At 40.4% G+C, this 27,848-nt stretch overlaps 1 protein-coding gene and 1 long non-coding RNA gene across 5 annotated transcripts in view; one reads left to right on the top strand and one right to left on the bottom strand.

Annotated features, from left to right (window-relative positions):
• ACSL1 (acyl-CoA synthetase long chain family member 1) overlaps positions 1–27,848 on the bottom strand; it is a 98,735-nt gene that overhangs the window by 21,468 nt on the left and 49,419 nt on the right. Inside the window, exons 3-15 of one of the 4 annotated variants that reach the window (XM_056802956.1) lie at positions 26,331–26,445; positions 23,506–23,570; positions 18,934–19,035; positions 13,941–14,040; positions 13,511–13,689; positions 11,495–11,527; positions 11,235–11,286; positions 10,097–10,170; positions 7,760–7,837; positions 7,600–7,677; positions 3,525–3,659; positions 2,680–2,814; positions 926–1,021 (exon numbers count right to left, since the gene is read on the bottom strand). In XM_056802956.1, the coding sequence (XP_056658934.1) occupies positions 926–1,021; positions 2,680–2,814; positions 3,525–3,659; positions 7,600–7,677; positions 7,760–7,837; positions 10,097–10,170; positions 11,235–11,286; positions 11,495–11,527; positions 13,511–13,689; positions 13,941–14,040; positions 18,934–19,035; positions 23,506–23,570; positions 26,331–26,445 (1,242 nt within the window). The remainder of the gene's footprint in view (positions 1–925; positions 1,022–2,679; positions 2,815–3,524; positions 3,660–7,599; positions 7,678–7,759; positions 7,838–10,096; positions 10,171–11,234; positions 11,287–11,494; positions 11,528–13,510; positions 13,690–13,940; positions 14,041–18,933; positions 19,036–23,505; positions 23,571–26,330; positions 26,446–27,848) is intronic. The other 3 variants (XM_056802958.1, XM_056802957.1, XM_056802959.1) reach the window with 3 other exon arrangements.
• On the top strand, positions 5,737–8,265 carry LOC130455092 (uncharacterized). The gene is made up of 2 exons (XR_008912972.1): positions 5,737–5,822; positions 7,485–8,265. It is a non-coding gene; the product is annotated as an uncharacterized LOC130455092 (long non-coding RNA).

Genomic DNA, 27,848 nt, shown 5'->3' on the forward strand with positions numbered 1-27,848 from the left:
TAATTAAATATAAATGCTAGCTATTATTATTATTAATTGTTAAGAAAGACAAAGACAATTCCGTTACTTCAAAGTTTAACAATCCCAGCTACTGAACAAACAACAAAGACTTTCAATAGTCCATAATGCAGATGTGAATGTCCCATTCATAAGCGGTGTACCAAGGAGAGGCGGGCACAGAGATGGACTTCTGCTGGGAAGGGCACACAGGGGTTTTCTGTTCCATGGTTCAAGACTACACTAAGCCCAACTGGGCCTAAAAAGTGCATGCCACTAACCAAGGCAGATAACAGCATGGGCAGTTTCATGTCATCTTGCAAAAGGTACAGAGACTGACCCCCTGCAGAATGAAACCTGGTAGAATAGGCCTTCCCTGCATCTGCTATCATTCTGTCCTTTCTTTTTCTGACCACAAAACTGTCAAATAAATTGCTGCTGCTACTCCCAAGTGCTCTCCCCCTCTCTCTCTCTCTGTCTCTCTTTCTGTCTCTCTCTCTCCCTCTCTCTGTCTCTCTCTCTCTCTCTGTCTCTCTCTCTCTGTCCCTCTCCCTCTCCCTCCCTCTCTCTGTCTCTCTCTCTCTCTGTCCCTCTCCCTCTCCCTCCCTCTCTCTGTCTCTCTCTCTCTGTCTGTCTGTCTCTCTCTGTCTCTCTCTCTCTGTCCCTCTCCCTCTCCCTCCCTCTCTCTGTCTCTCTCTCTCTCTCTGTCCCTCTCCCTCTCCCTCCCTCTCTCTGTCTCTCTCTGTCTCCCTCTCTGTCTCTGTCTCCCTCTCTGTATCTGTCTCCCTTTCTCTCTCTCTGTCTCTCTCTGTCTCTGTCTCTGTCTCTCTCTCTCTCTCTCTCTCTCTCTCTCTCTCTCTCTCACACACACACACACACACACAAGCGCGCACTTTCCCCAGATGCTCATTCATCCCAAACAACTTACCTGACATCCAAGTGCTGACCGTAGAAAAGTCAGAACAGTTGCTGATACAGGAGCTGCTCCAGTGACCATTAACCTGACTTTCCCTCCAAGACTTGCCTTAAAGGGATAGAGAGAGGAAAAAGAAATAAGATGCTGGATAAAATATTCAAGAATTTATGCTATGTGAAGTTTCTCTACTCTGCATTCCTGGGAATTTTTCTAATGCACCAAAGCCTCTTCTGAAGCAACGCCCTATCTCCAGCTCCAGTTCTGTTCTCAGAAGGCCACGTGAACCCACACAACTTTACAGAAGTCAGAGAATCTGGAAAGGCACAGAGAAGACTCCTTCCTCTGAGTCATGAGTCTGAATGTTGGACTGGAGTTGGGATTCAAATACTGCCACCTTTCCTAACGAGCTGGCTGTGTGTGTTGTAAGCAAGAGATGGATAGATCTTTTTTCCTGGGTTTTTGCAATAATGCTGTTTCCTGGTTTTCTTTCTACCTGCCTGCCCATTCCATCTTAGTCTTCCATGCCAGACTAGCATTCCTATCCCACCTCCCAGACAGGCTGGCTCCAGAACTCTGCCTTAGGACTTCTTTTTTCCTCTTTCTATACTGACCATGGTCTTAACTCTCATGGGCTCAATTACAGAACTCATGAAGATGATGCCCAGTTCTCCAAATAGTCTTGTATCAACTGATTCCTACTTGCAGATTTTCAACTCTTTAAATGATGGAGATGGAACCTCTAAGGTAGGGACTCTTTTTCATTTTGTCTCTGTATCCCCTGTGCTCAGCAGAGTGTCCAGCACATGGTAAACACTAAATAATTACTTGGGTAAAATTTTAACATCATCCATAAAATGAGTATAATACAGGATGTCCCAAAAGTCTTAGTGAAGTTTTAAGTTTTAAGCACTCTAAGGTTTTTTGAATACCCTGTAAGACCTGTAGGGCAGCTAGGTGACATAGTGATAGAGAGCAGGAGTTGGAGTCAGGAAGAATTATCTTGGTGAGTTCAAATTCAGCCTCAGTTTCCTTATCTGTAAAATGAGCTAGAGAAGGAAATGACAAACTACTCCAGTATTTTTGCCAAGAAAATCCCAAATGGGGTCACCAAGAGTCGGACCAATGGAATGACTCAACAATAGCAAGATTCATAGTTCTGACCTCACAGAGTTGTTAGAATCAAACGAAACCCTTTCAGTGACTTTGCATAGGCTCTCTGACCTAGAGCTGGAAGACATTTCAGAGGTCAGCTAGGTCCACCCTCCCTCATTTAAAAGGGGAAATCTAAGACCCAGAGATGGAAATGATTTGCCTGATATCACAAAGATAACTGCTACCAAATGTGGGATTTGAGCCCAAGTCATGAGATTATTTGACCTGAGGAATCTTTGCCTTTCACTATGCTTCCCCCTTAAATGTTAGCTGCTGCTGCTGCTCCCATCCTCACCATTACTACCACTACCACTACTACTTCTACAGAAAGAGCAGTGGAATCCAAGTCCCTTCTTATCTCTGTTGCTTTCTATCTCTGATCTTGGTCAAGTGACTCCTTTTCCCTGGGTCTCAGTAAAATGAGGAGATTGGATTAGATAACCTCTGAGGTCCCTACTAGCTCTATGCCAATGACTGTATTTCAAGATTTATGTATCCAAGGAATAAAACACACTGCTCACCTCCTCTATATCCTTCTCCTCAAAATCCCCTTCTGAAATTTGGCCCCGGCTAGCTTAAGCACTAAGAGAAATGGTCAAATGTCCAGTTATTACCTGAATTTTGTTGAAAATAATTCTGTCCCAGAGGCTGTTGTTTCTAATGATTCCACTTCGGAGTTCTGCCTCTTTTCTCTTGGAAGCAAAGTCCAGGATCCACCGTTTCATCGTTGTGTTAGCCTGTCCAAAAATCTAACAAGCCCAATAATAATAACTAGGTTGTTCCACAGAATGGCTTGAAACCTTGCCTTCATGTCCAAGAGGGGTTCTATAGAATTTTAATTTGAAGTTGACTTTCATGATGAGCACAGTCAATAAATAATTCCCCCCCCCCCCCATTCTATCAAAGCTATTGCAAAAATGGTTCTTGTCATATTCCCATATTCCAATCTGACTTTCCACACTTTGCCGCCATGCCTCCTCTGCTGCCATCACCATCTAGAACTTCCCTTGGCTCCTGAGGACTCTTGCCCCTGTAACAACCTTCCCCAAAATGTTAGCACCACCTTCTCCCACTGATGAATTCCTCCTGCATTTGGCCTCCATTTTGTGGGCCAAACTGGCCAACTTTCATTCCCCTCCTAGTTTGGTTTCTGACTTCAACAGAATTCCCTTGAATAAGTACCTTCTCCCCCTTCCCTTCCTTTTTATCTCTCTTTTTTGCACTGTCTTTCCTGTTAGGATATTAGGACTCCTTGAGGGCAGGGAGTATCTATCTTTTTACAGGTATATATATTTCCTGTGATTAGTATAGTGCCTGGCACACAGTAAATGTTTAGTGAACTCTTCTTGCTTTTCCAAGCTCATCTTTCAGGGCCTTTGGATACTATTCCATGCAAAAGAATCTTCTCTGGAGCTCTAAGGCTATGTCTTCTAACCCTTCTGAAGATGCCCCAACTTACTTTGTCAAACATCCGGTTCAGCAATCTTGGAACCACAGGGAAAATGGTGGGTTGTAGCATCTTGAGATCATCCATAAGTAACCGAATATCTCCTTGAAAGAATCCTATTTTAGCTCCATGACACAGCATTACACACTGGAGAGGGGGAGAGGAAAGTGTGAATGAATAAAAAGGCAGGGGGAAACTGAGCCCCTCTTTTTTATTCATGAAGTCCACAGCTACTTTCTGGGGACATCACCTCAGTTTGGATTTTGACTGTTCAATTCCAAATATCTTTATATTCTCTAATTCAGACATATCCTGCCTAGTATTGCTAACTGGGATCCCATAAACATATAAGAGGTGAATCAGTGTTACAGGAAGCAGCTAGACAGAATTTGTTATATATGGACAATTGGCTGGCCGACATTATAGTGGAGTTTGTGAAGTTTTAAAAAATTTAAAAAGTTTTTTAAATTTTGTTTATTTTTATGACAGAGGCTGGCACTAAAGAAAAAGTGCCAGACTAAAGAGTGTGTGAAACTGATCATCCTCAATGGGGAGGGGTCTGGGGAGAGAAGACTCAGGCTGGTAGAGGAGTTGGTCTCTCTCAGTCCTAAGAAGCCAAAGGGAGAGGGTGAAAAAAAGACTTTCTCCTGAGGGTTACCTACTTTTACTGCTAGTGATTGGAAATCTTTCCCCCCAACATTTTCCAATTGAAGGGACTTTCTGAAGACAAACCTGAGCAGACTTTACCTCAGTTCTTGTTGCCCTGAGTCTGAACTGTGGCCAAGGGGCCAAACCCAGGGGTGGGTCAATCTGACTTTCTCTCAGGGGGCTCAGACTGCCAAGGCCTGAGTTCTCCCCAAACTTGAAGAGGGAGGAAAGCGTTTTAGATAGAGACAGGGACCCCTTTTTCCCCACATCCCTTTCCCATTCTTCCCTGTCTGTTATTCCTTTTGTATTACCTGATTGAGTTGACATTAAAAGTTATCTGTTCCCCAAGCTGAGTGTGAGTGAACAGATCAAGGGGAGACCCTTTGGTCTCAAGTAGTGGAGGGGGGACAAGAGCAAATTGGGGACAGCAGTTTTAGCTAAGGAGGGAAGGCAGAAGGGGGAAAATCTTCAAACCCCTTCTCCTCTCTCTGAGCCAACCCTAAACATCAGCTGTCTCCTCTGAACCCCACTTTGAGACAGGAGGTTCTCCTCTCTTTTCCTCTCTCAATACTGAAAGTCTTAACCCCTCAGTTACAAATTAACCTCTCTTTACAATACAGATGGAGAACTATTTTTACACTGAAAAGAACATTTACCCTACAGCCTGAGGACCCTAATAATCTCTCTCAGCCTCAGTTTCCTCATTTCTAAAATGAGAGGTTTGGACAAAATAGTCTCTGAGGCCTCTAATCATCTATTAATGATATAATTGTAAAATAACATTGGTCAGCTATTCTTACCAATATAACAATCCAAGACAATTCCAAAGAACTTGAGATGAAACCACTCTATAACCCTTGCCAAGAAAACCCCATAGATAGTTATGGTCCATGGGGTTCTGCTGAATTGGACATGACTGAGTGACTGACCAACAAAAAAAGGACCTTTAAGGTAGAGGAGGGTTGAGCCTGGAATACTTTTTATTTTATTTATTAGAGGAGGGAATACTTGTCTACTTTTTGGTTTTAGTTTGAAGATGTTGTATTTTGCCCTGACGGTTGTAACAAAATATTACATCCTTCACTGTCGAACAGTGGGGTGGTGTATTATGTACAGAACAGTGTATACAGTTTCAGGTATGGTCCATGTATCATTTGTTTCTTCTGGATTATTTTTGCCACAAGGTAGGGTTCAAATGGGAGTAGGTAGGGAAGGAGAAAGGGGAATATGTGACTGTAATGTGACTGTAAAATCAATAGAATCCATTAACAACAACAACAACAAAAAGAAAATGCTGCTAGATTGGTCCAAATATATCCACTCTCCTAAGAAATGTGATTTCTTTGAAAGGAAATATGTATGTGTGTCAGAATATGTGTGTGTGTGTGTGTGTGTGTGTGTGTGTGTGTGTATCATAGAGACTAAAAACAATGACAGAAATGATCAAGAATAACCATTGTGACCATTTTTACATTTATTTCCATTGAAATGGAGGCAAAGGGAGAAATGCTGTATGAGGCTGGCCATCACTACCCCACAGCATCATTATGATCATAGATAGCCCTTGTGTTTTTTACAGGCAGGAATCTGGGGAGGACCGTCTGACTTGCCATTTGGATCACAACTTCATATGGGAGACCGTGAGGGTGGAGAGGAGCAAAGGTAAATTTCAAGTCCTTGTGCTACGCTTCACTCTAATGATTTCAACTATAAACCTCAAGTCTAAGTTTAATATAATTTATTTTCCTACAATGAAGCTAACTTTAAAAAATCTCTTGAAGGCTGTTAGCCTTTGATCTTTAGTGAGTCTTAGGCAAGTTGCATGTGTCCTGGGATGCATTCCACTGCAGGTCTGTCCCTAGCATTTGCTAAATTCTGTCCCCCCTAAATTAAACCAGCCTCTCTCTTGCAGGAACAACTTGCTCTGTATCCCCAAAGTGAAATTTTAGCAGGTTTTTCACTCAGTATAGTTTATTTCAGAGAAGCTAGTTGGTGCAGGGGATACTTTGAGAATCAGGAAGGTCTGGGTTCAGTTTCTGACCTCATACACTTACATTAGAAGTGTGACCTTGGACAAGTCATTTAACCCTATTTGCCTCAACTTCCTCATCTGTAAAATGAGCAAGAGAAAGAATGGCAAATCACTCCAATATCTTTGCCAAGAAAACCTCAAAGGGGATCATGAAGAGTCAGATGTGAATGAAAATGACTAAACAACAACAAAATAGTTTGTTTCAGAGTGTCTTCCAGACCGATATAGTTCCACATGGATGGCCCTATGAGAACCAGAATGTACCATGTTTGAAATATGGCCACAGAAGAATTTTTTAAAGAGGGGCACAGCCCGTTTCACCTCTTGCTAGTGTTTACTTTAAAGACAGTCTACCAATCAGCAGTCTAATTCTTAGCATTTTACAGAAACACTGGTTTGGAGTGACTGCGTAGAGTTGAACCCTAAAGTGAGCTCATCTGCTCTCTTAACTTCTCTCTGCATCTAGTGGGACCCCTTCCGCTCAGATTTAGAACCCTGAAAATGAAGCCAAGAAAGCTTTCTTGGCTGGTTTAAGCCATGAAATTAGGGCATGCAACCCTACCACGTTTATTTGAGAACTATCTATCCCCTTTCTCAAATCAAACCAGAATGTCTTATAAAAATAAGCTCATTTGTATATTTGGAACCAATACTAACAAACATTTATCTAACACTTTTAAGCCTTGCAAAGTACTTCACACATATTATCTAATCTGATTATCCCCACAACCCTGAGGAATGGGTTTTATTATTATCTCCATTTTACAAATGAGGAGCTTGCCCAGGGTCACACAGCTAGCAAGTGCCTGAAGCAGGTTACAAATTCAGGTCATCCAGACTTCAAGTCCCAACACTCTACTCATACTATCTAGCTGTCTCAAATGCAATCCAAATCAGTGGCCCTAAATACCACCTGTGGTCAAGCATGGAATAATCTGGCTTATTAGAAACCAGAAAAGGACAAAATTATACTGACGTTACATGATCTTGGATTGACTTGGTCAAAAGACCAGGCAGAATTGGATCAGAAGAAACCTTTACTTTCTGATACTCAGTATCAATTCAAAGGGAGAAGAGCAGTAAGGGCCAGGCAACTAGGGTTACATGACTTGGCCAGGGTCACACATAGCTGGGAAGTGTCTTAAGCCAGATTTGAACTTAGGACCTCTCATCTCCAAGCCTGGCTCTCTAATCACTGAACCACTTAGCTGCCTCTAAAACTTCCTTTTTTAAATACCCCAAAATTGAGATCAGAAAATTACTAATGTAGATGTGTTAAACTTTGCTTCCAGGAACGTAAAATGAGGATTGCATCTACACGGTTATCCATAATCTGGGTCCTATATGTGACCCAGAGCAAGAGATTCATTGACAACACTGTACCGTACTATACCCCAGTGTCCTTACCAGCATTAACTGCTCAAACATGTGAGCGAGTGGTAAATATGAAATGTGTGAATCACTGGCGTTCAAATGAAGTACTTTCTGCAAAAAAGACAATAACAGGGCAAACATGCAAAAAAAAAAACCAAAACCCATGAAACTTTGAAAGAAACTCAGTGCCTACCTCCACAACTCTCTCAAACATATGGGCAAGAGGCAAGAAAGATATCAAAATGTCGTCTTGGCAAGGAGATACCACTTTCTGCAAGCAAAGAAACCAGCAGGGCAGAGAAGCAAAAGACCATTACGATTTCCCGGCATTTCCCACCCATATTTCCGAGCACATATTCCCTCAGCTTTCCGGAGGAAGAGGGCATACTAGCTGGGCTGTATGATTTGATTTCATCAGGATGGAGGAAGCTTCTGGCGAGGAAAACCCTCTTTACCACCGAAGATGCAGCAGCAACTCCGGAGCGTCAGGGATGTCCAGGAACAAAGAGATATTAAATCTCTTGGCCAGGATTATAGAAGCAACCCATGGCATAAAAAAGATTTGAACCTAATATTTTCCTGCCAAGATTAGCTGACTAACCACTGAGCCACACTCCTTCCTCTTATGTATCGATTACTGACAAGCAATCAGTATCAAAGAATGGTATTAAAGGAGTAAACTGAAAGCAGGTAATTTGACATTTGGGTTACCATTTCTCTTATAAAAGGCTTAAACCGAATCCATTTAGGTGATTTGCTGAGAGATAGGACAATCCCCTCCCTAGTTCCCCTAGGCAGGATATTGAAGGATTATGTGCTCTAATTATTCAGAATTAAAATCCCACCACTCCCCCCTTCCCAGCAAGAACCTTCAGGTCAGGAATGCAGGGAGTCACATCCCAATTTAAGCAATACTATAACCTTACAAAGGGGGAAAAAAGAATCGAACACCTAGATACTTGTACTCATGGCTTGAATGATTTCGGTAGCTAGTCTTATCAATTCTTCATTAAACCAATACTTTAACTCAAATTTTGAAAATTCCATTGGTTTCAAATAACATTCAGGCCAAAATGTAGTGATCTGTTACCCTCTAAGATAATGTCCACATCCACACTTTTAAGTAACATCCCCAACACCCGCTCATGCTCTAACCATTAAAGGATTTATATTGGTCCTTAAATGGAAGCAAGGCACGATAAGTATTTGCACAGGGTGGTGACAAACTTGTAACAGGATTCTGGCCCAAATAAGGCATCAGTCAGCATCAACCACATTCTCAGTGAGTGGGTAGATGAGCTGACATGAGAGAGGTATACCTAACGTCCACTCTCCATTTTTGCCCTCCCACTCCCTCAAGAATCTGTCACAAGTTCTACAGTTAGAATACCAACCCTGGGCAAATTTGGCAGTAACAGAACCAAAACCAAGGCGGAATCCCTTCCCCTTTAGCGTGTCCCAACCCAAACCCAAGTATAGCATACTGACCCAAACCAACCTGCATCCCAACCACCTGTCCATCCAAAGGACAATAGCTATGGAGGTTGCCATTTGGAGGAGAGCAGCTTGTACTGCATCCACATTCTTAGATTTAGAATGAAAAGAATCCCCTCACAGTCTGTTTTAAAGGTTCTAGAGACTTGACTCCATTTCACTTTTTAAACTGATTTCTTTAAAGCTTTGTATGAACATATCAACTCCCTTAGTTCTTTTCAGAAGAAGGAATAGCAAGTAACATTTCACTTAAGAGGCTGAACACGTCTTTAAGAAGTGCTTTGGGGCAAAATATCAAGGGAAGAGTCTGAAGGACAAAATGGCCAGACCCCACACTATTCAATATAGGTACTTCATTCCCTGAAGCTATCAAGTGTGAAAATCTGCCATCAAAATAGGGCAACTGAGCCTTTTAGGAAGACTGCAAAAGTCAGGTGGGAAAATAATGTTCTTTGCAGGACTGAAGTATCATTGTTCTGATGCTACATAATCAAATAACATTGTTCTGATGCTACATAATCAAATAAGGGATTGCTTAAGTCATGCTGGGGGGTGAGGAGAGTACAAACATATCAGGCCATCATTAAAGGCATTTGGGATGACACATTTTCATCTCTTCACAGGAAGATGGTAGACCTTGCAAAGTTGGGATGACCATTAATAGTGTGAATAAACCTACCCAGATGGCATTGTTTAGTATCTTCAAAGGGATACCGAAGTGTCATCAATCAAGCAAATATAACACATGTAGGCCATCCACTTTACTACTTTTTTTTCCTTAAAATCTTTATGGCAACAACCAAAGGCAGTTTTTCAGAGCTTCCACCAGCCAAACTGCCTCCACAGTGGCAGACAGGAATTGAGACACAGGTTCATGAGACCGCCATTTTAGAGAAGGGGACCTTATGAGTATGCGCCACCCATGCCTTACTAAACGTCCCCAAACTTCCCAAACTTCTGATCGGATCACTACTTCAATTCTGGTGGCTTAAAGCCAACTAATAGAGCCAGTCATTCCAGCGTCTCCAAAGGTTACCTCTGTCGCTTTCACAAAACCCGAACAATCGCTCACTACATTTTGATGAGTGATCAGTGCGCCTTTGGGGTTGCCTGCAGAAAACAGTGGGAGTAGAAGAAGTTAAAGGAAACTGAATATCTTCTAAATAACAACAACAATAACAATAGCTAGAAAACATTTGACAACTACTATGAGCCAGGAACTGCAAATATCCCCTTTGATTCTCACAACAACTCTGGGAGGTAGGCACTGTTAACTCTCTTTTATAGTTGAGAAAACTGAGGCAGACTGGGGTTAAGTGACTTGCCCGGGGAGACACAGCAATTAAGGGTCTGAATCTGGATTTGAACTCTTATCCTTAATTACAAGTCCAGCACTATATCCACTAAGCTTCAAGATAAGGCATTTAAGAATGTCTTACATACCTCTTAAGATTGACAGCAGTCAGATTTTAGAAACACTAGTTGAATAAATCAGGACCAAAACTTTTTGTCATGCCCCACTACTAATCATGCCCCTCTGCCAAAATCCAGTTGTTGGGCTGAGTAAACTTTATCATACGTAAACTCTCAATATACATATAAGCCCAATTTTGAATAGTGGATCACAATAGGGGGAAATCAGGGTTTCCCACCCTCCCCATCATTTTAGGCATGGTCTGTCTTAGAAAATGGATGTACTGAACTTCCTCAACAAATATTTGAATCCCTACTGAATGAGGTATCAAAAAAACAAAACAAAACAAAACAGCACCACTTGTATTCCTTCTCAGCCTGAACAAGATTAAGATATATTTTGAAAATATTAAACAAAATAAATAAAAATATAGTAAAACTTAGATAAAAATATTTTAAAGCTAAAATCATTAGCCCACAGGAATCCTTGTGTATGGATTAGTGGCCCCCATTTCTACTCAAGTTTGATACCTTTGAGAACAAATTAGATGATTCAAGTTTTCTTGAACACTTTCTAAAACACAGAGGAGGCAACACTGAGGGCTGGACTGAGCCAGGTGTCTGTCTTCCTTCTGCCTTCACAATCTATCTACTGCAATTGAAGCGCAATCAGCCAAAAAGGTGAGAGAGAGGTTTCATTCTCTGAAAGGAGCATAAGCCTTCCAGGTACTGGGCAAAGGTTTTCCTGTTGCAAAACTTACCTGTTGTCCCACTGGTGAAACAAATCAGGGCAAGGTCATCAGGCGACGGAGGCTAAAATAGTTAGGAACAAATTTAGTACAAGCCTGAAGAAGGCAGTCAAGTATAACACATTCCAGGAATGCTGAGGTCTGTCTCTACTGATTTCCTGAGATGACTCAGTTGTCTTCATACTACAAAAAAGAGGCAGATCGGAGACGACAGCAGCCCCAGATACATTCACTCAGAACTCTGAAGGGTGATGAGAGCCTTCCACACCTACCTTTGGTTTCCTTCTGTTAGCTCTTCCCAGGTCCTAAAACAAAGAACATGGAAATCAGTTGGATCCAAGTTAGCATTTGGGATGGTCCTGATGCTAACTGTGTTCCAAAGAGCTGTGATAGTCGGTACAGGGGAGAGATACAAAGAACTGTAAATTCTCAAGTTTTCTTCTTCTTTTTTTTTTTTGCTTAAAAATTGTTTATTGACTGGCTGACATGAAGATGAAAATATTCGGAAGCATATTGTCATCATTATTATCATTATCATCATCATAAAATAATATTTCATAGAAACAGATGATTATCAGTTACAATCTCCTTATTGACATTATTATTATCTTCAAATAATATTTCATAGAAACAGATGATCATCAGTTATAATCTCCTTATTGTCATTATTATTATCTTCAAATAATATTTCATAGAAACAGATGATCATCAGTTACAATTCTCTTATTGCCATTATTATCATCATCATCAAATAATATTTCATAGAAACAGATGATCATCAGTTACAATTCTCTTATTGCCATTATTATCATCATCATCAAATAATATTTCATAGAAACAGATGATCATCAGTTACAATTCCCTTATTGCCATTATTATTATCATCATCATCATCATCAAATAATATTTCTTAGAAACAGATGATCATCAGTTACAATCTCCTCATTTACAGATGAGGAAGCTGCCCTCAAGAAAGAAAAAGCGATTTACTAAAAATCACATGGCAAATCAAGGCTTAGAAGTTTAGGCAAATCTTAACCAAGCACTTTAGTGTCTCCTTCACTCCACAGGTAGGTCTTGAATGAGGAAGGCATAACCTTCTGAATCAAATAACTGTAGTAAATTGTATTAAACCACATTTGGACCTAATTAAAGATTGCCCCTTCACTTTTCCAAAAAGAGCATCTATTGCTCTAATGTAAGAGGTCTTCGGTGTTGGAAACAAACTATATTTTTTTGAAGATGGCAAATGGTCTGGCTCTTTTCAACATAAATGTCCTTTTAGAGTACTGTCTTTAGATACAATATTCCCAGCCTAGGAGGTATGACAGATATAGCTACCCCTTTAAACATTTGCATGTATCAGGAGCAGCAGTATTGTACAATGATCAACTGTGAATGCCTTAACGAGTTTCAGTAATACAGTGATTCAAGACAATTCCCAAGGACTCATGATGAAAAATGCTCTCTACCTCCACAAAAGAACTGATAGAGTCTGAATGTAGATGGAGGCACACTTTTTTCACTTTCTTTATTTTATGATGTTTTTTATTTGATATGGGTTTTCTTTCAAAACATGACTACTATGGAAACCTGTTTTACATGACTGCACATGTATAACCTATATCAAATTGCTTACTGTCTTAGGGAGGGAGAGGCAAGGTAGGAGGGAGAAAATTTGGAACTCAAAATAAAAAAAAAAACAAATGTAAAAAATTCTTTTTACATATAAGTGGGAAAAATAAAATACTATTTAAAAAGAAAAAATGTGCATGCATAGGACATGTATGCTGAACATGCACGTGTGCACACCCACTCATACACATACACAGACTTGAATCTTGCCAGCTAGTACAATGCAATGGAAATATCAAGTTCAATGAAAAAGGCAAGAATAAAAGAGAAACCAGTCCTCTATAAGAGAGACTCAAGGGTCAGTCCAGTCTGAAGAGACCTAGTTCTTTTGACCTTTCACACTCATGAAAAGCAGGTAAGGGGGGCATCTAGGTGGCTCTGTGGATAGAAAGACACACCTGGAGTTGGGAGGTCCTGGGTTCAAATCAGACCTTAGACACTTCCCTGGGCAAGTCATGAGCCCCCATTGCCTAGCCTTTACTGCTTCTCTGCCTTGGAACCAATACACAGTATTAATTTTAAGTCAGAAGGTATGGATTTAAGAGAAAAAAAAAGAAGAAAAGAAAAATGGGCAAGTTGGATGATATTATCTGAGCTCCCTTCCAGACCTAGCATGCTGTGATTCTCCATGAAAACAGAAGAATCTTGCTTACCTCCAGGGCTTTCATGCTCATTATTTCAATTCCATGATTCTTGCCTCGTTCCAAAAGGTCCTTGTCAAAGGGGTCCATGATGACTATGGTTTTAAGGACTGGGATTAGCTTGTTTGCAACAGATTCTAACATGAGCTCTGCTTTGTCCGGCTTATCAACAAAAACCAAAGACAATTCAGCTGGAAGAGAAAAGATAGAACTGAGATTAAACTTGGCATTACTGAAGGCCCAAGTATGATTTAGTATCAACGCACCATGTGTTCGCTACTCATTAAAGCAGCATTATATACTTTTATACTTTAAGCAGACGGGAGGGTGTCAGTAAACATAACCCTCCCTCCCTCAATGAAATAAAAGAGAAAGATTCCAAAAAACCAAGCTTAATCAACTGTTAAGCCAATATCCAGTTGAAAGAACATGAACAAATTACCTTTGTTAATGATGTATGTGATCGCTTCGTTTCCAAGGGTATCATAAAGAGGGACCACCACCATTGAGTACGTATAGCAACCCTGTTCGATGATCACCCACTACATGGTGTGGGTTGGAAGAAAAAAACAAAACAAAACAAAAAGGTCATTGGAACATACTAAAAATTCATCTTAAAAATTTCTGGAGCTCCCTAACAAAGCTGTGTGCTAGATCCCATACTGAGAACTGTAGAGAGGATAAAGCAATGTAAAATTATAGTTCCTGCTCTCAGGGGTACCTCCATTACAGGCAAGAAAACAAGGTATAAAGTGTATGTGAGTATGTGTGAATTTAAATAATAGAAGGATTCACACACACAACCACTGGAGGTGGGGATGGGGGGTGGGAAGAAAGGAATCCTCTCTTATTCTTAGTCTACAAGGCGATCAGAACAAGTGTTCTGTCTATGTTCTATCCAGAAGTTCTATCAAGCCCTTCAGCAACCTGATGCTAAAGTATTTAAAAATTACTTAAAGGTATTCTTTCAGAGAGCAAAGCCCTAAGGATCATACTGGAAATTCCTGTACCAATTTCCATGATCAGGATCTCCAGGTACTAATTTATACAAGTGACATTTTTTTTTGTGTGTGCTATTCGTGCTGGTGGTCTTTTTAAAGTTGCTGTCTCTGTTCTGCTCAGACAACAGTAACAGATTCAGCTTTGGACTCCTCCTTCTAGGAAAGAGACTGAGAAGTGAAGGTTAATCCAAAGGAAGGCAACTGGGACACCTGTCTTCAGGTGTCTGAAGGTTCCCATCCCTTCCCACAAAGTCTTCCTTTTAAAAATCCCTGATTTCTTCAAATCTGATGATCATATGAGCATGGTCTTCAGGCTTCTTGCTGGCTCAAACTTTTGCATGGAAGCTGCAGAAAGGTCCAAGTAAGTCTAATGTAACCAAAAAAAAGCTTAACAATGAGAGGTATTCAAGGGTGTCTTCCAAAGTTGAGAAAGGATGAGGACTCAAGTTGAGGCAGGATGACTGATTGATGGAAGATTACTGTTCAGGCAGGGTTTGGACTAGGTAGTCTCTGAAGCCCCTTTCAACTGAGTACTACTGAGCTTCTAACAAGGCAGTACATAATAAAGGGCCAAATAAGTCAGGCAGAGGGACAAGTCAGTGGCACAATGGATTGAGTTTCAGGCCTGGAATCAGGAAGACCTCAATTTAAATCTGACCTCAAATACTTCCTAGCTGTGTGACCCTGGGCAAGTCACTTAACTCTGTTTGACTCAATTTCCTCATCTGTAAAATGAGCTGGAGAAGGAAATGGCCAACCACTCTATTATCTTTGCCAAGAAAACCCTGAATGAGGTCACAGAGAGTCAGGCATGACTGAACAAGTTTTATAGGCAATAAATGTTGAGTAAAGAAAGTGTGAAGATTAAAATTGCAACTCCTGCCTATTTTTAGAACACCCTACTTAAAGTTGAGTGGAAAGATCTGCCCATTTTTAGATCTAATCACCTAAAGTATAAACATCCCACTTAATCATTAAGTGGGAGGTCTGTGACCCACATGTGAAATAGTGGGTGACAAATCAGAATCAACTGACTACCTCCTGGGCAGTCCTAAGCAAGGTTGTAGACTAAGATTTGTCCATGTAAAAAGTGGAGGAAGACACAGGAAGTAACATAAAAGAAGCATCTTTAAAAGGAGAGGTCACTTCCTGTGAGGGACATTTCTTCATTCTTTGGAGTGGAGGCTGAAGGAGAAAATCTGCTGACTGGATCTGAGACCCTGTTCCTGATGAGACTGTTGGACTGACCTGTGGTGAGTGAAAGAGCTGACTTCTTTCCTGGAAAAATTTGGAAAAAACTAGCCTCAGGAGAGACTAGCCTGTTGAGAGAGTTTTTCCCCAGGTCCTCAGCTTTGCTGAGGCCAGCTAAGAACCAACTCTCCCTGCCCAGGTAGGGCTAAGGGCCAGAAGTAAGTTACTTAGTGCTTAGGCTAGATATCTTACCCTATCCTCTCTCTGATTTTTCTTACTTCACTCTTTCTACATTTTGTAAGTAAATTGCAAATAAATCTCTTTGGAATAAATATAAATTCCTGGTGACCCTATATTTAAATATAATTCAGTCCAACCCTTTTAAAAATGACCCCCTTTCAGGTTCAAATCTGGCCTCAGCCACTTCCTAGCTGTGTGACCCTGGGCAAGTCACTTGACCCCCATTGCCTAGCCCTTACCACTCTTCTGCCTTGGAGCCAATACACAGTATTGACTCCAAGACGGAAGGTAAGGGTTTAAAAAAAATGGCCCCCTTTCCCCCTTACAAAAGAAAGATTATTATGGGCTAGTATGGCCTTGAGAATTTTTCTAAGAAGAAGGCACCCAAGTTGGGAAAAGAAGGAAGAAAGGTGAAGGACATTCCAGACTGAAGGAAAAGTTGATGTGAAGGCAAGGAGAAGAGAAATCACCAGGAATGTGGGAGAGAAGTTGCCTGGAGCAGAAGGTTTAAATAAGGCGATAAGGAATAAAGTCAATGAAAATAAAGTAGTGTTAGGATTTAGAGATGGTCTGGAATGTTAGTTGAAAAAGGAAAAGTCCTGGGTTCAAATTTGGTATCAGACACTTTTTAGCTGTTTTGTCCTGGACAAGTCACTAAACCTCCATTACGTAGACCTTACCATTCTTCTGCCCTAGAACTAATATATGGTATTGATTCTAAAATGGAAGGGAAGGGTTGAAAAAGAAAAGAAAACCCTGACAATTCTGCTTGACTAATCAAGTTTTAGGGCTCTTTTTTGTTTGTTAACTCAAGGTCTCTCATGCCATTTTAATCACAAAGAAACTTAAGATGGTGAATAAGAACTGGACCAAGAAGAGTGTGAAAGGAGAACTTGGCATGATGAACCCTCAAGATAGGCTGTGGACCTTCACTGCTTTACCAACCAACAGTTAAAACAGTATCTTTTTTTCCACTTCACAGCTAGAAAGCAGCAGTCTCCCTATGATAATTACATCATCTGTTAACTGGAGACAAGGAGGAACTAGTAGGAGGGGAAAGCACGAATGGGGGGAAATGAGGCAATTTTGTAAATTCTATCTTAGAAGTTTGCCATTATTTCAGGGGCTAGTCTTGTTCTCTTTAAGAGGATAGGGGAACTTCCTAAGCAGAGAACTTATTCCCATAGTATCTAAGAATGGTCTGGGGGGGGAAGAGGGGAAGCATATCACTCAGTATATATATATACCTAGTGTCTATTGAATGTACTTAGGAAGGCTGCTAAGCTCACATACCCCAGAAAAAATGGTAGTTGGTTAAAAGATTCTTGCTATAAGGTGACTATATAAGGGTACCATAGAGTGATTTCTGAAGACAGCAATGTGCTTTCTGCTGTTCTTAGCCATTAGAACATTTTACTCAAATACAGAAAGTCTTGGATATGCCTGGGAACAAAAGTATCCAAGTCCCACAAAGCTAGTTGTCCTTTAGCAGGAGGAAGTACAAGTTTTCCCAAATGGTACATGTAGCACTCTGGCATGAATTGAGCAACACAGTATGTTGGGAAGTCTTCCATTGTTTCAAAAAATCCTGCAAAACACAACAAAACATCCCCCCCACAAGCTGGCTAGCCCCTGTGGGCTTCCATAAAACACTAGGAGTAAATTTATTTGACAACCAGCATTGAGTTCTTAGATCACTGATTAGCTCTCATCCCAGCTAACTTACCCTTTCACTGGACACCTCAGAATCTGCCCAACTCTGAGGGAACACGAGTCTACAAATCCAAATACAGCTGATGTGTCTAAATTAAAGCCAGCTGATTTAGATCAAGAAATAAATCAAAACTCCATTTGTCTGACCTTGGAAGTAGAGGTTCAAAACACATGATACTCTGGTTTAGGAAAGGGCAGAAATAGGGTGTCCCAGAAGTCTTGATGAGATTCAAAGTTTACACCAGCTATTAAAGTTTAGAACTGCACTAAGATTTTTTGGGGCATACTCTCTATACATTTCTTGGATGCCCTCTGACCCTTCTCTCCAATCCTCCCCTCATTTCTGTGTCTCTATCTGTGTTTCTCACCCACTCTTGCTCTTTCTCGAGTTCTCTTGTCTGCCTCTCCCTTTTCCACTTTGAGACAAAATTATGGATTGCTTGATCAGCAGTAGTTGACACAGAATACAACATGTTTGCTGAATGCATGAAGGCATTCGCAGCTGCTTGTCAGAAACATAATTCATTCCTGCCAAAAATGCTATTTGAATGTAGCATCAAATATAAGGCAATTTAACCTCCTAAGCAAGTGTGATTATGATGGAGAAAAAAAATGTAGTGGTTGTTCTCTTATTCAGTAAATGACCTGCTTGAGTTTTTGCTTTATTATCAAATTATCTTTTGATGATGTCCTTTCATTTGCTTCTGTTATGTTTTTACTAAACACTCAAATGTTTAATTTATTTGCTCTGTGTTTGTGTCTACAGGTTGTGTGATTGTTTGGTATAAAGAACAATAATAAAATGCTTTGGACTAAAAATCAATAGCTACCCAGTCCTAAGGCATTTTCTTTTGCAATGTTGACAGTCTGGAAGGAAGTTAATTTTTAACTTTTATGACCTCACTAGAACGAAAATATCTGGTGCAAGAATAAAAATGAGTCACTTTGTTATTGAAAAACTTTTACCTTGGTTTCTACCCATTTACTATCAGGATATTTTAATTTTTTTACTAAAGGCATCCAACTAAGAAGCTTCCTTTGTTCAATATATGTTCTGAGGTTTCAATAAGGGGTGTGGGATCAGGCATTATTATTATTATTCGGGAATATATCCACCAAATGAACATCCATTTGTGTCCCTGTAAAATCTAGGGATTTCCATCAAGGCAGGCTCTCAGAGCACAAAACCAACTTGTACGTGAAAGCAGTCAAGAACTCTAATCCTTGTTTTCTCTCAGGCAAGAGACTGAAGAGCCGGTAGTCAAACAGTCCATCTTAAATCATTAATACCTCAGGTCTATTTTGAGCAAAGATGCCAAAATATTGATCTGGCGACGGCCGGTAACCCTTCTGGATCAATGCTGAGCCCACACACTCGGCCTTGTCTTCAACCTGAAAAAGAGAGAAAGTCAGATAGAGGCATGTGAGGAGACCCCATGGGAGAGAGCCCCTGGCCACCATAGAACGGTCATCTTACTGGGTCAGTAGCCAACTGGGGATCTGGCTCAGAAAGGGATGACAAGGCAGGAGATCAGTTACTCCCATTGATATCACAAAGGGTTCAGAGAGTTTCTCATACAATTCTGCAAAGTAAGTGGTGCAAGTATTTATATAGAGATAGATAAGCAAACTGAAGCTCAGGGAAGTGGTCACTTGCCTGTGAGCTTGCAGCAAGGTGTGGGGTCAGTATTTGAACTGGAGTTCTTCCCACTACATCATACATGCATGCACAAGCAGGTAAGCACTGATTGATTAAATTACTTTCCATTAGAAAACCCTAGAGCAACTCCTCCTTAAAGGAGTTCATGCTGAAGTATCTTATAAAATAATCTTCAGGAGCTGCTAGGTAGCACAGTGGAGGGACTGCCAGGCCTGGCGTTAGGAGGACCAGGGTTCAAATATGGCCTCCAACACTTAGCTGTGTGACCCTGGGCAAGTTCCTTAACCCTGACTGCCTAGCCCTTGCTGCTCTTCTGTCTTAGAACTGATACTAAGATAGAAGGTTAAGGGTGTAAGAAAAAAAATTAAAATAAAATAAAATAATCTGTACCTTTACTTATCAATTAAGCTTTCATTTTGTAGATGTGTCAATCCTGGCTTTGCAAAGCAGTCCACATTATTTATTTTATTTTATTTTTTATTTTGGGAAAATATAGGGGGAAAAGAGCTTTGCTTTCAATGTCACTTTTAAAATAAGAGAAAAAAAAGGTAAACTCAGGGCTGCTGACTAAAGATTCTTTTTATTATTAGAGGTATCTTCATCTTACCTCAGCCCCTCACCTCCTGATTATTCAGCAACACAAAGTGGAACTCCATTTCTTCCCAATTCCAAGTCCCCAGCTACATTCATTACATCAAGGTGTCTCTCAGGACAAGTCTAGTAAGTACAGAGGCAGCTTGTGATCCAGTGAATAGAGCACTGGTCCTGGAGTCAGGAAGATCTGAGTTCAAATTTGCCCTGAGACTTAACAGCTGGGTGACTCTGGGCAAGTCATTGAAACACTCTTTGTCTCAGTTTCCTCAGCTGTAAAATAGGGAGCATAGTAATTCCTGCCTCCCAGGGTTGTGGTAAAGATCAAGAGAATCAATAGTAAAGCACAGCACAGTGCCTGGCATGTAGTAGTAGCTACTTATTTCCTCCTTCCCTTTTCACTGCAATCCTCACAACATCTTCACATCTTCTGGCTCCTTGTACTTTGCATAGCTTTATTTTTATGTGTTAATTTATTTTTCCAGTAATGTATTTATTTACTAATTACATGTAATAACAAATTTCCATATAAGTTTTCTAAAGTTATATGATCCAAATTGTCTCCCTTCCTCACTGCCTCCTGGAGCTGGCAAGCCATTTGATCTGGGCTATACATACATACATATATATATATGCAAATGTGCATACCTTTAAAAACAAAACAAGCAACAATAACAAAACCTCAAACCCTGCCCCTACCTAGGATGATGCTTCCTCAGATTATTCCTCTCTCTGAGAATCTCTCTCTCTTTCTCTCCTTCAGTCCCCTTCTCTCCCTCCCTCCTTTTTCTCTTTCTTCCAAACTCTTTTTGAATGAACCATCCCCATACAGAATTTTTTCAATTCCTCACTAGCTACTCACTCCTCTTCCATCCCTCCCTTGGATCTCTTCTCCTAAAACTGCTCCTTTGACACGTCACTAGCTGAAGTCCTGAGAGTCCAATGGACCTCCTTATTTTGTCTCTCTTTCTCCTCCTTCCTGGTTTTCTGAAGGCTTGAACCCAGCTGAGGGAGTGTGTTCCAGATGGCCTCTAGCATGGAAACCCTCCTCTTCTGTTTCCCCCCCCAACCAGTGCTCTGAAGCCTCTGGACCATATCTTCATTCTAATCACAACAACTTGCCCTTCCCAGAACACTGGGCTTTCTTCACAACCATCTTGTGAGATGGTTTCTTAATACACACTTTAACAAAAGACTCAGAGACCTACCCCAAGCCCCACAGGCTCTAGGGAGAGGCAAGACTACAAAGCAAACCCAGATCCTCCTTCAAACTAGTGAGGCAGCTTCCCATCTTCAGTACTATTATTTGGCTTGAAAAATGGCAGATACTGGCAAGGCTGGATTAATTAACCATCCCTGAGACTACTGAGATTCTGTTATTTATACCTGTGCAGAAAGCGGATGGAAGGGGATTGTTTCAGATAATATTTTATTATATTCATACACCATTATCTATTCAACCATTCCCCCATTGAAGCACAATAAATGCTGTGTACCTTTATTTTAAAAAGAAAGAAAGAAAAGATACAAAGGAAGGAAGGAAGGAAGGCAGGCAGGCAGGCAGGAAGAAAGGAAGGCAGGCAGGCAGGCAGGCAGGCAGGCAGGCAGGAAGGAAGGAAGGAAGGAAGGAAGAAAGAAAGAAAGAAAGAAAGAAAGAAAGAAAGAAAGAAAGAAAGAAAGAAAGAAAGAAAGAAAGAAAGAAAGAAAGAAAGAAAGAAAGAAAGAAAGAAAGAAAGACATGGGCAGCTAAGTGGTGCAGTGGAATAGAACATTGGGCCTGGAGCCAGGAAGACTCATCTTCATGAATTCAAATCCAACCTCAGCCACTTACTAACTGTGTGACCCTGGGCAAGTCACTTAATCCTGTTTGTCTCAGTTTCCTCATCCATAAAATGAACTAAAGAAGGAAATGGCAAACCATTCTAGGATCTCTGTCAAGAAAACCCCAAAAGGGGGTTGGGGGGGCAACTAAAAAACAAGAACACACAGATATAGCTATAATGTGCTTGTATGTCCACATACATAGCTAGAGTGTACAGATTATGGTGAATAGATATAGATATATCCGAAGAAGTTGAAGATGTATTTAAACACACATGACAACAAAAGTTAATCTTTTCCTTGATAGTTCAGAAAGTGCTTTAGCATAGGGCAGGACCTAAAGCTCCTCAGTGTTATATGGTTGCTTTTTCTATAATAACAACAAATACAAAATGTAACTGACATTTCTCTGATGATTCAATGTTTACAAATCACTTTCTTTGCATCCACCTTGGGAGGAGGGTAGTACAATTGCTATCTTTATTTTGTAGAGAAGGAAAGTGAGGTACAGAAAGATGAAATGACTTTCCCAGGATCATTTAACTAAGAATCACTAGGATATTTTACTCCAGATCCAGCATTCTTCCTCATGCCACAGTTAAGAGAGTTCTGGTTGATGGAACGAGTGAACTAAATAAGTCAGTTTTTCTTGATGGAATGAAAATCATAGGCTCAAAGGCAAGATAGTCTCTATTTGAATGAAGCAAAAGAGAATGCCCCTAGCCTCATTCCCACACTTGGCCCTAAGAAGGATGAGGGGCTCTTTGTAGATCTATTCATACCTCCATCTAAAAAAACTCTTTGGAGGAATTGTCACCAAATTGGTGGATGGAGAAGAAAACAAGGAGCCCAAGCAAGAAAAAGAGCATCACAGAGCTCTTTAGTACCCCCAAAGCTAAAAACAGAGACCAACCCTAACTCCATCCAGCCTCTCTTCTCAGCTCCTATAGTTTAGTCAAGAATACTCTGGCTAAAAACCCCCTGTCAAACTAAGAGGGCTGGAGCACAGATTCTTGTGCCACATGCAAATAGAAAACATTCCACATCTGCTCTCACTCATCTAGTCACTTAACCTGAACATCAGGTTATTTCTATCCCTAGGGGCATCACGGGGGAAGACTTTTTTAGGTAGTTGGGTTTCTTGGTCTGGGCCATCCCCAAATCAACATATCTAGCTGTTCCTAGGGTACTACTTGACCTGGGGAAATTCTGCAAGATCTACCTTTGGTGCAAGCAACCCCACATACTTTCCCACCCACTCTGAAGGTTTTATAGTCAGCTAAATCCCTCTTCCATTCATAAGGCAACAATTTAAAGGGGCCCCAGTCATGAATCAGAATGTCTTGGAACAGAACTTGTCCAGGGTACCAATATTTCCTTTTTTTCCAAATGGAACTTCATGAGGAAGCTCACCATCCAGGCACCTGCCTACACCTTTCTAAGCACTTTCTTTAGATACTTGTGCTATGTCTCAAGACTGGATCAGGACAAACACCATTCCAGGTCCAAATATGAGAGGTGCAATCAGGAGGGGCCAGGGGGAAACAGGTTCTGGTCTAGCAGTCAGGAGACCTGGGCTCTGTCTCTAGTCCTGAGTCAGTCATTAGCCAGCCTCCAGGTCACCATGGACCTGTCATTCACCTTCATATAGATCTTAATTTTCCCATTTGTAAGAAGAGGAAATTGGTGACTTCTAATTCCTTCAAGCTCTACAAATAACCTACATAATGTGTCCTGTATTAAATGGTATGTGCATAGGTTAAATGAGCCATAAAAACATGGAGCCTTACCTCTTTATATGAAATCCACTCATATGGTTGATCAGGTTTCCGAAAGCCTAAACAAGGGCCATTATCTACAAGAAAATTTTCAAAAAGTAAGACTTAAAAAAACCTCATTATTCTTGGAATTGCATTATTACCTGACGATTTGGTTTAGATCTGAACTATTTCCCCCATAGGTGTCATTATTATTTTATGGAAACAACAACAAATAACTAATTAACCATTCTTTTTTTAAAAAATATTTTTATTTTGAATCCTTGCTTTCTGTCTTAGTAACAACTCTCTTCCTACGCTCTGCTTAGTTTTGCTTAATGGTTTAATATAGGTATTTCTTTACTTTAGGTTACTTTAAGTATTTCTTTAGTCTCATTTTATTCAAGCTCATAAAAGCTTGAAGAGAGAAAAAGTTTTAGGGGCAGAGTCTTGTTGGCCAAGTGTCCAGAATCATTTAGGCTCTTAACAGAAGGTGAAAAGTCTTGGTCACAGAGAGGTAAAGGATAAGAAAGGAAGTAAAGGAAATGGAGGTGGGCCTCAGAGGTAAAGGTAAGGGGACCTTGGGTCTTTTGGGTTGTGTTTTCCAGTTCTGGTAAGAGAAGTTAGCTTTGGGAACCTGGGATGTCAAGAAGAAGTAAATTCATATCAAATTCATATTAAGGAAGGAAGTGATGATAAAATGGATGATCCAAAAACCTTTTCTCCTTGATTTTGGGATGGTGGTGACTTTTTCCAATTAGGGTAAAAATGTAATTGCATCCTCTTGCAACACACTAACTGGTGATCAAAGAAGTCATTTCAGAAAGGGACAAAGATGAGGTGCAAATTTTTTTTTGTTTGCTTCAGACACGTACTCCATATTTAGATAACTAACCCAAAGCTGTCTGTATATCCTAAGAAATTAAAAAACAAACAAACAAACTAGAGATCTTTTTTGCAGTTTGAATAAGGCACAATGCCTCTTAGGCTTTGGCTTCCTCTTGAGAGCAGCTACTGCATCCAGTATCTTTTTTTGGTCTTTCTTTGTATCCGCAGTTCTTAGCACAGCATCTGGTAGATGCTTACTACTTACTGACTAATGGAGAGGTGGCTTAGATGATAATCACAGCAAGGTCTCCTTCATTCATAGAGCCTGTTTCCTCTCAGTCTTGTCCACAAGCCCAAATTATAAGTCATATGAGCACATCTATCAGTGGTAATGGCCAGTACCTGTTCACTTTGAGTGCACTTCTATTTGGCCAACCATGGTGTGTCAAGAACATCAGTGAGGCCTTGATATGCATGCCACCTTGTATTATAAAAATTCCTAAGGTTGGCAATCAGGAGACCTAGATTCTAGTATTGACTCTGTTATCAACTGGCTAGGAAATATTGGAAGACTCATTTAAATGCTTGTGACTCAGTTTCTTCATCTGTAAAATAGAATCAGAGTAGATCCTCTCCAATCCCTTTGCTTCATGACTTTTGCCTAAATGGTTAATTTGGCTATTTTAATGCAAGAGAAGGGAGGGAGCAGTAAAGGACCAGTACCTTTAATTACAGAATTCAAGATGCTCAGAAACATAAAAATGATTATGAACAATTTAGTTTGCCTAAAAAAGATCACATTTGGTAAATTTAGCAATATAAAAGTTTAGAAAAAGGAAAAAAGGGTGTGTGGGGGAAATGAGATCTTTGGGAGAGAGGCTTTATTTTTTGCAGCCTGCTTCTTCACTGGGCTATCTATCTAGGTTCAAGGGATGGTAGAAAGAATCCTGAACCTAGAGCTGGATGCCTGAGTTTGAAAGTCAGCTCTAGTACTTACTAGTCATGGTGGAGACCTCAATAAATCCTCTTGGAGCCTCAATTATCTTTCTGTAAAATGGGAATAGCATTTTTATTACCCACCTCACAGAGTTATTGCAGTTGACAATGCTTTGTAAATAACAAATATACATTCCCATTTTGCATTCCTATTATGCACAAAAAAGCATAAACTGAAGTAGTTGAAGATGTTCTCTGTACTGGGAGATACAAAGGAAAAGAATCCCTGGAGCACCAAGAAACTTCACAAAAAACTAAAAAAACCAACAACTTGAGTTTTTCCCATATTTTAATAATATTTTATTTTTTCCCTCAATTACATATAAAAACAATTTTTAACCTTTATAAAAAAAACAGTTTTCCCCATCTTGGAATCAGTGCTGAGTATTGGATTGAAGGCAGAAGAGTGTTAAAGGCTAGGCAATAGGGATTAGGTGACTTGCCCAGGGTCACATAACTAGGAAGTGTCTGAGGTCAAATTTGAACCCAAGACCTCTTGCTCTAGGCCTAGCTCTCAATTTACTGAGTCAACTAATTGCCATTTAACCATTTAAAAAAATTTTTTTGAGCCAAATTCTCCTCCCTCCCTATCTGAGTACTTTATGTGAAAGTACAGCAGGAAATTCAAAGTTCCTATGAGTCTGCTCTCCCAAGTAGAGTATAGTTGGGAGAGAACAAAAAGTTAATGAATAATAATTAGGACAATAATAGCTAACCTTTATACAGTACTTCAAGGTATGCAAATTGCTTTACATGTATTATTTCATCAAATAATAGAAGAGTTAACACAATGAAATGTGAGCATAATAACTGAGGGACATCTCTAGAAATGAGTGGATAAAATGCCATTACAGCATCGTCACCACCATGATATCATCAGGTAGTATGAACCCCAGCATCGGCATAGTGTCTACCTGGGGCCCAAGCAGAGTAAATGGGGTGGGCCAAGTGAAGGCGAGCCCAAGGCTGATTCTGTATCAGCCACTCAAAGGTTCATGACAACACAGATGCACAGATTCAACATAACTGCTTACTTGACACATGTATACCCCTCTGGAAAGTTTCATATAGTGTTGTTACATCGTCATAGAAAAATGACAATGGCTCATCGCTATCGAGCACCGTAGATCTTCTGGCACCATCGCTGCCCTAGGAAAAAGACAGAAGAGAGGGTAGATGAGTTAAAAAAGAGAGAGAGAAAGAGAAAGACAGAGACAGAGACAGAGACAGAGACAGAGACAGAGAGAGAGAGAGAGAGAGACAGAGACAGAGACAGAGACAGAGAGACAGAGAGACAGAGAGAAAGAGAGACAGAGACAGACAGACAGAGCCAGAGAGAGACAGACAGAGACGGAGAGACACAGAGAGAGACAGACAGAGAGACACAGAGAGAGAGACAGAGAGAGACAGAGACAGAGAGACAGAGAGAGAAAGAGAAAGAGAGACAGAGAGACAGAAAGACAGAGTGAGACAGAGAGAGAGACAGAGAGAGAGAGAGAGAGAGAGAGAGAGAGAGAGAGAGAGAGAGAGAGAGAGAGTGAGAGAAAGGAAAAACATACCCCTAACCAAGAAGTCCCCCAAGTACCATATTCAAAGAAGCAGCTTAATAAATGTTTCATGGAAAGAAACTAAAGATTTGATCTCTTAATTAAAGTGATTAACTTCACTCAGAAGTTATCACTGTTTCAGGTAGAAAGAGTAAAGCCAAATTGAACCCACTGGGCAATAACTTAACAGAACACTGGGCACAGGAAACAATCCTAAAGAAAAAGACTTTGCTTATCCCTATGAACTAATATTAGCCCGGTCAGGACAGATCAACAAGTAACAGCTAGGTGGCTTCACAAACACAATTCATTAGAGCGGCAAGGTGGTAAGCAGTGGTAAGCAGGCTGGCTTTTGAGTTAGGAGGATATGATTGATCTTTGTTGGCTAGTCATCTATCTCCTGGTAGCCTCAGCAATTTCATCTGTAAAATGGGCCATAATAATGGTACCTACCTAACAAGTTTATTGTGAAGATTAGAAGAAATCATGTATAGAAAGTGCTTTGCAAACCTCAAAACATTACATTAATGTTTGCTATGAACCATCTCAATGATAAGATTTATAATTTCTGAACACTGTTGGAGATACTGAACTAGTCTCTCTACCTATATCTTTGATCTCTACTTATAGCTTTCTTTAATGCTAAGGAAGAATACAGTAAACATTTAAAATTACCAACTGATTTGGGTTCCTTCTAAATTGTTGGGGTTTTTTTTGGAGGTGGGGCTGGAGGAAAACTTAAAATAGCCTAATTAGGGAGAACAAAACAATCACAAATTGCTGGTAGTAACAGTATGGAGATCCTTGAATGGCTTAGGAAGAGTGATCTGTTACTTGAAAATGTGACAACCCCACTCCCTTTCATATACATACTTTTGTTCAATTGTGTCCAACTCTTTGTGAACCCATTTGGGGTTTTCTTGGCAAAGATACTGGAGTGGTTTGCCATTTTCTTCTTCAGCTCATTTTACAGTAAGGAAACTGAGGCATCAGGATTAAGTGATT

This window comes from Monodelphis domestica, chromosome 6 (genome assembly GCF_027887165.1).
Source record: "Monodelphis domestica isolate mMonDom1 chromosome 6, mMonDom1.pri, whole genome shotgun sequence".
Lineage (NCBI taxonomy): Eukaryota > Metazoa > Chordata > Mammalia > Didelphimorphia > Didelphidae > Monodelphis > Monodelphis domestica.